The sequence below is a fragment of the Gopherus flavomarginatus genome, chromosome 8, assembly GCF_025201925.1.
Source record: "Gopherus flavomarginatus isolate rGopFla2 chromosome 8, rGopFla2.mat.asm, whole genome shotgun sequence".
In the NCBI taxonomy this organism is placed as follows: Eukaryota; Metazoa; Chordata; order Testudines; family Testudinidae; genus Gopherus; species Gopherus flavomarginatus.
Window position 1 is genome coordinate 23,640,160 of NC_066624.1, and position 14,306 is coordinate 23,654,465.

The 14,306-nt window shown below is 44.3% G+C and overlaps 1 protein-coding gene across 2 annotated transcripts in view; it reads left to right on the forward strand.

Moving 5' to 3' along the window:
- Positions 1 to 13,423, forward strand: part of HEPH (hephaestin) — a 33,298-nt gene extending 19,875 nt beyond the window's left edge. For both annotated transcript variants that reach the window (XM_050964622.1, XM_050964621.1), the window contains 9 exons: positions 336 to 549; positions 1,207 to 1,346; positions 2,294 to 2,425; positions 4,215 to 4,321; positions 5,026 to 5,251; positions 6,442 to 6,581; positions 6,999 to 7,161; positions 8,771 to 8,803; positions 12,443 to 13,423. In XM_050964622.1, the coding sequence (XP_050820579.1) occupies positions 336 to 549; positions 1,207 to 1,346; positions 2,294 to 2,425; positions 4,215 to 4,321; positions 5,026 to 5,251; positions 6,442 to 6,581; positions 6,999 to 7,161; positions 8,771 to 8,803; positions 12,443 to 12,681 (1,394 nt within the window). In that variant the 3' untranslated portion in view covers positions 12,682 to 13,423. The remainder of the gene's footprint in view (positions 1 to 335; positions 550 to 1,206; positions 1,347 to 2,293; positions 2,426 to 4,214; positions 4,322 to 5,025; positions 5,252 to 6,441; positions 6,582 to 6,998; positions 7,162 to 8,770; positions 8,804 to 12,442) is intronic.
- Positions 13,424 to 14,306: the final 883 nt, after the last annotated feature.

Sequence of the window (14,306 nt, forward strand, 5' to 3'; positions counted from 1 at the left end):
GTCTTTTGATCTCTCTCTTTTCATGCTTGGCAAAACAGTTGTGTAACTTTGTTGGCACCAAGCAGGTAGTTTCTTTACAGCCAATAACTTGGCTGGTGTGTGAGTGCTTGCTGGGATGTTCCTTACCTAGGCCATTGTTTTGCCTTCCTGCTTGGCTCCTCTAACAACTCCTCTCAATCTGACCCCACAGCAAGACACACATCATAAAGAGACACACAGAGGTATGTACCATATTCATACAAAATAATACAGCTATTTCCCGGTTCATCTCACGTAGTAAGGAAAGGACTTGCTTAGCTCTTTAGAGCTGACCTTTTTGCTTATGATGCTTCTAGGCACTTTTGATATCTACTGTCAGACTAGCAACCATTACCAGTCTGGGATGAAGGCGCGTTACTCTGTCTCAAAGTGTGGCAAAGGGGCACCTGCTCCTGACCCCCAATACGAGGAGGTGCGGACGCACTACATCATGGCACAAGAGGTGGAGTGGGACTACTCACCAGATCGCAGCTGGGAGCTGGAACACCACAACATCTCTGGGCAGGAAAGGTAAGGAGGGCACCTTGGGGAAACCTGTGGCACCTTCAGGCAAACTTTGTAAAACCCATTCAAACGGGGGAAGCGGCTTTTTACTGGAGAGAGCCAAACCTCTGCTGATTGGATGGATACTGGCTGACCATGCCATGGTACTGCAGACAGCCCTCATCGGGGGTTCGGGGGCCCATTATCCCCTTTAATCCAAATATTGGCAGTGTTTTTCCTCCCTGTATTCTGCAGCTCCCTGCATATATGTATGTGAAAGGGAAATTCTGTCTCTGTAGCCCATTTTCATTACTGGCTGCTCACTGGTGCCAGCTGAGGTGGTGGTTTTTTGATGCAAACATCTGTCCACCACCAAATAGACTGTTCTTCCCCTAACACCCTTCATGTAAGCCAGCGAGCAGCCACCCCTCATAAGGGAGTGCGGTAACTTTGATCACTATCATCCCGAGACAGATTCCAATGGGTGGCTTGGAAGTGTGTGGCTCTGTATCCTCTTACCAACTTCCAGAGCCATTCAGCTCCCTCAGCTGATGTCATATGAAACTGGGGACTCTTCGGGGAGGAAACTGGTTCAGTTAATGAACCCTCTGCCCACAGAGAAGTGGTGTTTCTTTAATGCAAACAGAGCAGTGTTAACGTAACACAGCACTCTGCATTTCTCAGCTATGGCAACCAATTTCTGAGCAATGAGAATGGACTTCTGGGCTCCAAGTACAAGAAGGCAATTTACAGGGAATACACTGATGGGACATTCAGAATACCCAAGAACAGGACCAGCGATGAGGAGCATTTAGGGATATTGGGTAAGCAATTATTTGAGTGGTGCATCTCTCACTCGGACAGGGCTGAGACTTAGTCCTGAAGAATGAGCCAAGGAATTGGGACTTGTGAGAACTGGCTTGGCCACAGTCACACAGCCAGTCAGAGGCAGAGTCAGACCCAGCTCTCCCATCTGTTCCCCCTCATCTGTGCAAGAGGGGCAAAGAGTCCTGTGGCACCTTATGGACTAACAGATGTATTGGAGCACGAGCTCACCCACGAAAGCTCATGCTCCCATACCTCTGTTAGTCTATAAGGTGCCACAGGACTCTTTGTTGCTTTTACAGATCCAGACTAACACGGCTACCCCTCTGATACTGTACAATAGGGATAAACCCTACCTTTGCAAAGCACTTTGAGAGCTAAAGATGGAAATCTCCAAGTGCGAAAGAAACCCCTCTGTGTAGCATCATTAAAGAAAAACCCAGGCACCGTGAAGCAGAGGAGCATGCTGTGGATTCTTATGAGAGTCTAAGGAGGCAAGAGCTCCACTGCTTCACTCCAGGATATTTCAGTACAGGACAAGCAACGTGAGGTAGCATATCCAATCTAAAAGAGCAGGCTATGGCTATGAGCCTTCATGATTTCAGGCCATTTTACACTGTCAGGTGTGATTAAATCAGACCATTGGATGATGATGATGAATCATTTGCATTATGGTGGCACTCAGAGATCAGAACTGGGTCCCACTGTGCTGGGCACTGTGCTCATAACAAGGCACGTTCCCTGCCTTGAAGAGTTCACAATCAGAGTTTTCAGGATCGTCTTGAATGTGGGGTTAACTATGATTCTTTACTTTGGGGAAGGGATACAGTGATGAATAATTCACCTCCCACCCCTACGTTAAAGTGATTTCAAAAAATGATAGAGAGAAATACTCTTTTGGCCATTGATGGAAGCCGCACTCACAGTGTGATCTTCCTGTCTCAAGGTCCTTTTATCTGGGCAGAAGTTGGAGATGTCCTCAACATTGTGTTTAAGAACAATGCTACACAAGCCTACTCCATTCATGCGCATGGGGTACTGGAAAGGAATGATGGACAGGTGGAAGCTGCAAAGCCTGGTGAGTCAGTAGTCAGCCATTTGTTGGGCTAACTTCTGTTTATATGGCAATGACGACTCAACCCATTAAAAAGACCCAGCTAGGAGAGAAGAAGTTATTCTGGTGTGTTTGTTTTAATGTGATAAGTAATTGGAGCTGAATAGAAACCAGCCTTTCATGTTCAGTGTATTTTTATTGTTCATCTAATGTACTGGCTTGGCAGCCCTGGACAGTACCATCCTCTCTTTAGCCACAGAAGGCACACAACCTGGGTAGTGGCAGTGCAAATTTCCTCCTCCATGTTACTCACCACCAGTGCACCCCTACCCTAGAGGGTTCATCTCTAGAAATGAGAGGGACTGTGACAGAGTGCCAAGATGGAGCTTGAGCCAGCAATCTGGCCACTATTAGCATCAGTTAGGATCCTCTGGAGAAGGCCTGAGTGATCTGGGGTGTGCCTGATTATTAGGCCCCACTAGGACTAGAAAGCTAATGGGCTAATTAGCCCATCAACGGGCAAGCAAGGACTATTTCTCTGCAAGGGCAGGGGGATGGGGAAATCACTGGAAGGTCTTCAGAAGCTCTCTTTGCCATTGCAGGGTTCCCTCCATCACCGAGGCTGCCAAATCCCTACACCATCCATTTGAAATGGATGCAGGCAAATCCCAGACAAGCCCCCAGTTGTAACTGGGCAGTATGTTACACTCCCACCTTGTCCACAAACACAGTCCTCTCTGAGACCCTCTTGCCTGTAAACACCATCAGGTAGTTTACAATGTTTTAATCCCTCCATCAGTACATAACATTGTGTCCCCACTCTTTTGAACTGTATCCCACCTTCTAATCCCTTCTCCAAAATAGGAGGGATGTTGACAGGGAAAGTAAGGCAGCTTTGCTCTTCAAATGCCCTTTGTCAGTCTTACCTTGCCTTCTTTTTCTCTTCTTCTCTTTCTGCCTTCCTAAACTCTTTTAAAACCACTTGTCTATTAATGGGCTAATTAGCTCATTAGCTTCCTAACCCCAGTGCGGCCTAATCATCAGGCACACACCTAACTAATCAGGCCTTTGCCGGGAACCTAACTGGTGCTAATAGTGATTGGAGTGCTGGCTCTCCATCCCCCAGCACTCTGGGTACCAACTAGTGACATTGGGCTGTGATAGTGTTTTTTTATGATGTGGACAACTATCTGCTAGGAACTGCTGAGACCACAACTCACTTCCCTGCACAACCCTCACTCAAGGTAATAACTTTTGGTCACTGCCACCATGGGCTTGAGTGGAGCTGGCATCTCATAGGCTCTGCATCTGGACTACACAGCCCCACCACGCCATCCAGACTCTCAATCAGCTTCTATTTTTAAAACTGTGTATAGTATATAACAAAAAGTTGAATCTGAATGAGAGTGGCATGCACCTCTGTGAATATACTTAAAAGCTTCCAAAGGTCATGCCGAGTCTCCCAGGAAGTGAGCCAGAATTTCCCTGGAGAACGCTAATCCTGGGTGATTCAGGTAAAGGTGAGGTGATTTTCCATAAGTTGGGGTTCAGATCCTTTTCCACTCCCCATCCCCATCATGCCACCTCCTTTGTTTGTAAGGGGAGGAAAGAGTCTCTAGTCTATTGTTCACAACCAGGGAAAGAATCTGTAATGTTCATGAGATTGCCATAATATTGCTCTTTGGGGCAGGCACCATGTTTTTTTTCTGTGTCTGTATAGCATATAGAGATCCTGGCCCTGGGCTGGGGCTGCTAGTTGCTGCTGTAGTACAAATAGCAACTACTACTACCGTCACTCCTTTTTGTCTCTCAGGTGACATTGTAACTTACCGCTGGGATGTTCCTAAAAGATCCGGTCCAGGACCAAATAATTTTGTCTGCGTTTCTTGGGTTTACTACTCTATGGTGGATCCTGTAAAGGTAAAATATGGTTGGAATCTTAAAATAAAACAAGTTAGAGATGGAAAAGCCTCAGCAATCATCTATACAGTCTCCTAGGAAACAATCAGGGTTGTTCCCTGTAGGATATATTTTAGAGTTTGGTCCAATTTAGAATGCGATGTCCCATGTGATGGAGCTTCCACCATTTCCCTTAGGGAGACAATTCAACAGATGAATAGATCTCATTGTTGATCTTGACATTAAGCCTAAATTCTTCCTTTCTTAATATAGTCCCTCATAAAATAATTCCTCCCACTCCTTGGCATTAACATACTTCAAATATTTATACGGTGTTATCACATCTATCAGGGAGGAGGTAAGGCCATTCTGCACTGCCATATAGAGCTGGCCAGCTATGCAGCAGATGCATGTGCCTTTTAAGGGGTGGCTTAATGCCCCCATGTACCATCAGTAGGAGAGTCACAGCTCCATGTTGCACCCAATGCACAGCAGTAATTAACTGCTAACATCTGGCCCCGCAGCGGTAGTTTCTGTTAACTATTTCCAATAGAGCATATTTCATACACAGGATTGATTATTCAGTGGCTTGCAATGTATTTTATGGAGAGTACTGCAGGGAGCAGCAAGCCAGGGTGCTGAATGGTAGTGGAGCTGTGTGCAGGAGGGATGGGAGGAAAATCCTCATCTCTGAACACTTCCGACTTTCTTCTCTTTCCTATTAGGATATATTCAGTGGCCTGATAGGCCCCCTAAAGGTCTGCCGTAAAGGGGCGCTGGGCTCTGATGGGAGGAGGAAGGGCATCAACAGGGAGTTTGCACTCCTCTTCTTGGTTTTTGATGAAAATCAGTCTTGGTACCTGGAGGAAAATGTGAAAACTTATGCACATGGGAATCAGAGCAAAATCAACCTGCAGGATGAAGAATTTGTGGAAAGCAACAAAATGCATGGTGCGTGGTCTTCACTTCACATCTTTTACTGGGTCCCATTCAGAGCTGCCTTTGCCATTTGCATGGGCCTAATTGACAAAGGTACAGAGATAGGGAAAGACAGTTCTGGACCTTCTGGCCCTATTACCAGAATTAGAAATCCAGACAGGAGCCATTTCCTTTTAGAGTTGTAGGTGTTATTTAAGATTGCTAAATTGTGTAAGGTACGTTGTGCATTGGCTGACAGATGCCTAATACACAAGGGCCTGATTCCTGCTGAGTGCTTCCCTTGGCTTTAGTGGTGCTCAGCACCACACAGAATCAGGCTCTGTGTTGCTGCTATTAATGTGGCATTTATAAGGCCCCAATCACAGATGAATGAGGTGACAACTAGTCATTACTATTATCCAAGCAACAGCAACGGAACAGAAAATTACAGGTGCCAGAAGTTTCCGGCCTCACAACATGTCTCTCCAGCACATACTCTCTCCCACTGCCCTCAGTGGAGATTTCCCTGGGTGCTGCCTTGCTTTATTATGCTGATCTTTCATTGTTTTGGATCCTTATTTCATTTGCAGACAAGGTGCAGCTCTCATTGTTGCTGTGCTAATTGTGAAATGAAATCCTACTGAATAGCAATTTACAAATGACCAGCACCTCAGAATAATGTACGACAACATATAGTATGCTGGAATTTGACTGTTGACGAGGACCTGTAACGTTTCCACTGCTCAATAAGTACGTGGGCAATGGACTTTAAAAATGTGTAACTGCAGTTAGCTACAAAGACCATATTTACAGGGCCTGATCTTTAAAAGCACTGAGCTGCTTCTGTTACCTTCAGCTCTTGGAGATGGAATGTTCTTCAGTAGTAAAAGCAAAAGAGCAGGAAGGAGGAGAGTTCTGAGATTTAGCCAAGCTACATCACTGACATAGCATCCGCTTGGGACAAGTCACTTGACCTTTTTATGACTCAGTCAACCCAACTGAAAAGCAGGTGCAGTAGCTGAGTTCGGAGGTGACGGACAAAACATCAGGAAATCATGCTGTGGGGGAATCTCACAACAGAAGAGAGAAATGTCTGATTTACTTGACCCTAGTTGAGCTTTGAAAGGTTTATCCTGCCTTGAGGGGAACTGTTTTTGCACTGACATGTGAGGTCCTTATCATCCACATCATTCTGCTTTCTCAACACATTGTCTACCCCACAGCCATCAATGGGAAACTCTACGCAAACTTGCCTGGACTGACCATGCACCAAGGAGACTGGGTGAACTGGTACCTGCTGGGAATGGGCCAGGAGATCGATGTGCATACAGTCCATTTTCATGCTGAGACCTTCACATACAGGGTGAGAATCTCCTGCTGATTGCAGAGCCCAGCAGCAAGGGAAGGCTGGCGCTAGGGCTGGAATACCATTACATTCATTTGACCCCTTAACTAACTTCAGGCAGTTGGATGTGTTTGCAGCATTGTCATGTAACCAGCAAGAGGAGATGATTTTACATGCCCAAATCAGACCCAGGGGATCCCAGTATTGTGTTGATCTCTCTATCTAACCAAACTTAAGCTTAGGCTTTAGCAGGCTACATTCCTTTTCCACTTAGGACCTTGGAATTACTTTTGGTAACTTTGTTACAACTCTTAACTACTGTAGCATCAACAAGGTTTCCAGGTCCTGCCCCCCAGATCCTTGTTACTCTAGACCAGAGTTCTCTAAAGATACATGAACCATTGCATGCTAACAGACCCCTTCCCTTTTTGACAGAACGGCAAGAGTTACAGGGCAGATGTTGTGGATCTGTTCCCTGGGACCTTCGAAATGGTGGAGATGGTGGTTGGGAACCCTGGAACATGGCTGCTTCATTGCCATGTGTCAGATCATATTCATGGTGGTATGGAGGCACTCTACACAGTCTTACCAAGACCAGGTAGGGAGAGAGCAGCAGCCATCTCTATGCAGTCATCTTCATAAATAACTTAAGTGTACTTCCAGATAATGATAATACTTAGTACTTATACTGCATCAAAGTCTTCTATACATACAGTAATTCACTCACTAACTAAAGTATTATTAACTTAAGCTGCTCCTTGTTAACACCATATAAACAGTATTTAGGGCTAATAAACACTTCGGTCCCAGAGTTTACATGGCCCTAGATATTATTATTAGGTTTATGTTGTTGTCTATCCTGGAAGCATTGTCCATTGATCCTCCAGCTATTGTGATTAGTAAAAGTGCTAGCTACATTAGACATGCACAGTGAAAGTGTTCTGATCTAATCACAAAACATTAGAAGCTATTTTGTGATGAACAGTGCTTAAGGGCATCTTGTCATGCCTTTCCCTTCCACAAATTATCAAAGGATCGTGTACCCCATTGGTGTCTCAAGAGCCCTATTTGGCTAGCCATGGTGCCTGAAATTAACTGAGACTTGGGAGTGCAAAGGTGCTCTCCTGCATGGAAGGAAGGTCAGAATAAGAAAAAGAAAATCTAGCAAGTGCTGAAAAATACTCACCACGTTTTAATAAAGTCAGTGTGAGCTGGAACCAAGGAAACAGCCTGAAGTTGTACGTGGCATTCACCACAGAGACATAATACAAAAAAAGGATTAGGAAACGGATCTTTAGAGGCAGATTTTGCAAGGACATTCTGCTTGGCCTCTTTTCTTTTGAGGAACAATTTTATGCCCGCCATGAACTGTGGACATACAATTACATCTGTAAAAATGGAAGCCATTGTTAAGTGTTATAATAATCCCTTCACATAACACAAGAATCAGAGGTCACCCAATGAAGTTAACAGCCAGCAGGTTTAAAACAAACAAAAGGAAGTATTTCTTCACACAATGCAGAGTCAGCATGTGGAACTCGTTGCTAGGGGATGTTGTGAAGGCCCAAAGTATAACTGGGTTCAGAAAAGAATTAGATAAGTTTATGAAGAATAGATCCATCAATGCTCTTAGGCAATGTGGCCAGGGATATAAGCCCTTGCTTTGAATGTCCCTATGTCTCTGACTGCCAGATGTTGGGACTGGACAGTAGGGGATGGATCACTCGATAGTTGCCCTGTTCTGTTTATTCATTCTGAAGCATCTGGCATCAACCACTGTTGGAAGACAGGATATTGGGCTAGATGGACCATTGGTCTGACCCAGTATGGCCATTCTTATGTTCTTATAATTAATATTTGTTTTTGTTATCTAGGGTCTTGCTCTAACTGTCCAACTGGTGCTGAAGCTGGTTTCCACTCCCTTCTACTAGCCTTGTGCTGTAGGGATCAGAAATGGCATCACCTATTAGCGTGCATTGCCTTCTACAGGCATTTACAACAGAGTTCAGAGAGAGGCTAACTTCTTCAAAAGCACCTAATTGACGTAGGAAACTAACTGTCATTGAAAATCATTGAGACTTAGTCACTAGGTGCTTTTGAAAATTGTACCCAGGATAGATAACAATAGCCTTCCCATAAAGTCTACACTGATTGCTTTTTTCCTGTGCAGCATAACAATTCATCACTAATTTGTCATTCTCTTTCAGAGACAGTGTCCATGATCTTAGAGACAAAAAGAGGTATGATTTGCATTACACTGCTGAAAAAGCCTCTTGCATTGTGTGTAGGGGATAGTGCTGGTTGAACTTACCCTACAGACAGAAGATTTGGATCAGGTTGTGGTTGGATGTGGGGCGGGGCGAGGCGGAGGCGGCACAAGAAAACATATCTCACCCCATTTCCATGTGCCTCTGGGCTGAGGTGTATCCACGTCCCAGTCTCAGTGTTCCCCAAGTATAAATATGGGGGGAGTTGTGTTAGTGTGTGGGGTATGACTATAAGCAATGTGATTGGTGGGGGGTGGGCTCTGCCTGCTTGTGTGTTTCATCAGTAGAATTGCTGAGGATCGAGAGGTTATGGAGGAGGAGCATGTCTGTGCTTAGTTAAGACAATCCAGCAGATAAAAGTGACCTGCAAAACAAAGGGTTTGTACTCTTTTTGCTTCTTTGTGACTGCTTAAAAAGAAGGCTTGAAAGATTTCTTTGTTTTTTAAAAGGGTGTTTTTCCTGTTCTTTTATACATTAGAACTTCTTACTTTATCTACCTAGCAGACTGTGTGGCAACTTGAGAGCTAGTGAAATTGTGAACTCACAAGAGCACCAAGACTGAGTAAGCAAGAGTGAAGAAGAGTTCATTCAGATTGTCTAAACCTCCTTGAGTTTCTTTTGTTTTCAGTAAGACCTAATTAACTCAAATGATAAATGAACAGCTTGGAGAAAGATAGCCCTTGTTAAAAATTCAGCACCCGCAATCAAGGTGTGAAAACTCACAACACACATGCTCTTAAATCCACTTCTCTAACAATCCAGGGGATAAGGGACTCAATATTTCACACAAAACCCAGACAGAAAAACACTTAAACATCCCACCCATGAAGGTGGTCTTTAATGATCACAAAGAAGCAAGGAGGGCAGAAGCCCAGTGCTCCGCAGGTGACCTTTGATTATGAGGTGTTTTGAATATATTCTAAATGGAGATTTTTGACTCACTTGAATCATCGTGCTGGATTGTCTGAGTTTTAGCTTGTGTTTGGGGAGGTTTTGGTTTATAATAGCTCCAAATATATCTGCTCTATGCAGTTATTAGATTGAATTGCCTTTCACTTCAGAAAGGGTCAGCTCTTCTTCTTGCATACTCTTTCCTGTGGTTTCACAGGCCTCTGCACCACAGGCATATAATAACTTCCAGCTGGAAGTTACTGTTTTGCAGCTCTCACATTGTGTAAGATGTTCTTGCACTAGGAAGGAGTGAATTATCTTGGCTGTGCTGTCCTGTGCTTGAAATGACAAAGGAGCAGAGTGAGATGATTTAAAAAAATATCAGAGGTGCTTTAGCACCTGTTTTCATTTTTGCTTTGCATTTTCTGTACATCAGGACTAGTAATAAAGTGGCTTTTTCGGAATCTCACTGTGGGTGCTCCTCCCCCACCAAGGAACCCGCTTGCTTTACAGAAGCACAGATCAATCACAGAGTTGGAAAGGGCATTTCAAGCCCTCAAGTCTCATATACTTTAAGGCCAGAAGGGACCATCATGATCATCTAGTCTGACTTCCTGCACATCACAGGTCACAAAATCTTGCCCACCCACTCCTGTAATAGACCTATAACCTTTGGCTGAGTTATGGAAGTCTTCAAATCATGATTTGAAGACTTCAAGTTACAGAGAATCCACTGTTTACATGGTTTACATCCTGCAATTGAACTGTGCCCCTTACTGCAGAGGAAGGAGAAAAACTCCCAGGGTCTCTCCCAATCTGACTTGGGGGAAAATTCCTTCCCAATCCCAAATGCGGTGATCAGTTAGACCTGAGCATGTGGGCAAGACCCACCAGCAAGACACCTCGGAAAGAATTCTCTATAGTAACTCAGATCCTTCCCCATCTAGTGTCTCATCACCAGCCTTTGGGGATATTTCCTGCTAGCAGTTGCAAATCGGTTTACACACCATTCTAGGCAGTCCCATCATACCATAAACTTATCAAGCTCAGTCTTGAAGCCAGTTAGGTTTTTTACCCCCACTGCTCCCCTTGGGCTGTTCCAGAACTTCACTCTTCTGATAGTTAGAAATCATCATCTAATTTCAAGCCTAAACTTGTTGATGGCCAGTTTAGATCCATTTATTCTTGGGTCCACACTGGTGCTTAACGTAAATAACTCCTCTCTCTTCCTGGTGTTTATTCCTCTGACGTTTTTATAGAGAACAATCATCTCCCCTCAGCCTTCCTTTGGTTAGGCTAAACAAAGGTCAAATTCATGCCTTGCATAGTGCTGTCTTCAACGAGGTTGCACCTCAGATAAATTTGCCTCTGAGGCTAACCCACTGAACAGAGAACAGAAGGATCTCCCACTATATTGCATTTATCATGTACTTATTCATCTGCACAGGTATTTCAAGCTTCAAACTCGTATAAAGTAAAAAGAGGCAATTGGGGTGAGGATAACTTCCCTTGCTCTGTCAACCAAGCCCAACAGCTTTCATATAGACACATTTGTAAAAGTCTCACTCTTCTTATAAATGACCACAAGAGCCCTCTTACTGAGGGACGCTGTCAATGTCAAACATTAGCTTTATTTCCCGGTTAAATGTACAGTATGTATTTTCCTGTCCATTTCTTCCAGAAAGGAGCCTAAACATCCACCATCACAATTTCTAACATTATCTCAGGGAAATAAATTGCTTGAACCAATGTTTTCTGAAGTGATTCAATAGAACTAATAGGGGAAAGAAGTATTTAAAGGTTCAGAAGCATCTCACATATGAGCTTCTTTTAAAATTGCCTGCCACAGGGAGTTCATTGAAAATTGACACTGACTTGCTCTCCCTCATCCCTTTTCATACTGCATCAGAATTACTACACTGAATATATATGGGCCAGATCTGTAGCTGGAATGAATGGACAGAGGAGCTCCATTGTCTTCAGAGGCAATTTAGACCTGCTGAGGATCTGGCCTTATATTTCCAATTTCTCCCTCCCGTCCCTGCCATCATTTCAGAGCTATCAAAGAGTATTTTCCTTGCTCAAAATGAGCACTAAACAGAGGAGAAATAGAAAACCTGTCAGGAGTTATAGGAGTAAGCAGTTAATTTTATACCAGTCTCAAGCAGCTACCTGTTAATCAAACCCCTGGTCTACAGTTCTTCACACAATTAGCCAAGCAAGTCTTGCTTCTCAAAAGTTTGTCACACCCTGGCAGGACAAAAGCAGCAACAGCAATATTGGAAAGCATAAGATCTTTAATGGCTCACCATGGTCATTTAGCTACCAGGGCCAGTGACTTGGCACAGCAGCAAAATGATGCAGGATGTACTCCTTGGGCAAATCACTTTGCCTCTGTGCCTCAGTTTCCTTATTTGTAAAAAGGGGGATAATGATACTTGCTAATAGGGATGTGTGAGTTTTAATGCGTGAATGTTTGTGAAGTACATTGAGATCCTTGGATGGAAGGGTTTACAGAAGGGCAAATTGTTGCTCACTCTGCAAATTCCTTCACAGCCTGAAGGATGAGGGACCTGTGGGATTGAGCAACAATTGATAGGCCCCTCCCATATATTGAATCTCTCCTTCCCCTCTACTCCCCTTTCTCCATATTTCTCAGATGCCCTAAATTGTCTCATTCCCGCCCCCCAACAGTCACTTTCTCCTTTCGTTTGCTCTCAGAGACCTCTCCTGAGGATGAGTCCCATAAGGTCGTTGTGTTTGGGGTTAAGATGGCTCAGGAGCAAGTGGAGGTCACAGTCATCGTTCTGGCTGTTGCAGGGATTGTGCTGTTCCTCGTTACCAGCTTCCTGCTGGGTATGATCATCCGCCTCGAGAGGCAAAAGAGGTTAAGACGCAACAGGAGGTCCATACTGGATGATGGATTCAAACTCATGTCTAAGAACAATCAAGTAATTTAGGAGTTGTGTAAGGCCTTTTACCCACAAGCATGGAGCACAAGCCAGTTCATAAAGCCAAGCATGGAGCCCTCAGCACTTTGTCAACAAAAATTCCTCCCACGAGCGTTCCCCTTTCAGCTAGCTGAAGAGGGGCCATGGGAGTGAAAAGGATCTCCAAGTGCCTTCCTTTTCCCAAAGGGGGAGAAGCAATTATGAAGACTGTTTTCTCACAGCAAATTCTCTCTCCACTGAAGCAGCCTCACTTGCTTGGGTCTTCTCTTTCTAATGAAGGAAAGAATGAGGAGACAAAAGCTCTCAGGCTGAGTTCTATCTTTGCCCAGCTGCCAGAGTTGGGCTGGACATGGTCTCCCTAAATGACCATGAACCATGATCTTACACTGAACCCAAGTCATCTGAGGAAAAAGATAATCGTTGGTGTTTGTGAATAAAGAAAGATGAGAATAGATAGGAGAAAGCACTTTATTTATATCTGATTTCTCTGCTTTTTATGAGAAGCTGGAAGAACACATACAGTACGCTGTGTCACAGTGTCTAAGGAGATCCATCAAGAACATAACAGTAGCTGTGTTTCAGCCTTTGGCACTGCTGACACATCACAATGCATATGCATGCTACAGGGAACACATCTGAGTATCAGGCTTTCAAGGGTTTACTATAAGTGGTTGGGGGTGGAGCTTTTACACATGCTGCAAAATGCCTTGACAGTTCCCTGCATTAAAACTCTGTTAATCTGTAAGTGTAAATTAAGTGCAATATTTAAGTGTTTGCACAGTTCCTAGTAGAGTGGGGAGCTGATATGCTATGAAGCATTGTGATTTATTTTCATGTCCATTGATGCTCTCTCTTTCCACTCTTCATATCAAAATACACTGTTTTATTTAAGCTACCCTAGCATTTTTGACTGATTCAGAGTTATCGCTGTGAGCCAGGCGTGGAAAAGGCCAATATGCTCTCAGCTCCGAGGAGAAGCCGCAGGAACGTGCTTGAAGTGAGGCTTACATTTTAGCTCAACTGGGGTTCTCAGACAAAGACACGGATCAGGGATCTCATCCTGTGCCATGAAGTTGTATTGAAGCACAAGTGAAGTCTAAACACCATGAAGAGAGAAACAGGTTTGCATGTGCTAACGTGCCAGTAGCAGAGTTTGTTGAGAACACCAATGCAAGTTTGTCCTTCATGGTCCCTATGGTTAATGAGACTGCCTGAGCCTTGAGATTAAGGGAACTCCCGAAGCAAAGAAAGTGGCAGTTGCAAGTAAAGTGGGCTGGGTTTACCTTACCTCCTGTACATCTCACTCAAACTACACAGAGTCAAAGGTCTTAGAGATGAAAAGGTGCTCAAGGTCAGTGAATCCCTTCCCATGCGCATGGAGAGTTAGCCTGTACTGGACATTCTGCTGTTATCACAACTCTGTGGTTTCCGTGGGTTGAGGGGTGGGTAATAAAGTACTAGATTGAAGCCAGGGAGATTCAATTCCTCTGTTCAGACACAGGAGAAATACAACCAGGGCACTGGCATGGCAAAATTTCCCCACATTCTGAGCCAGAGGGGCTGCCTTTGGGGCGAGAGGAGTCTCATGGCGCTTTCAGCCTCTCTGTTTAGACAGCCCAGCAGGCTCAGAGAGT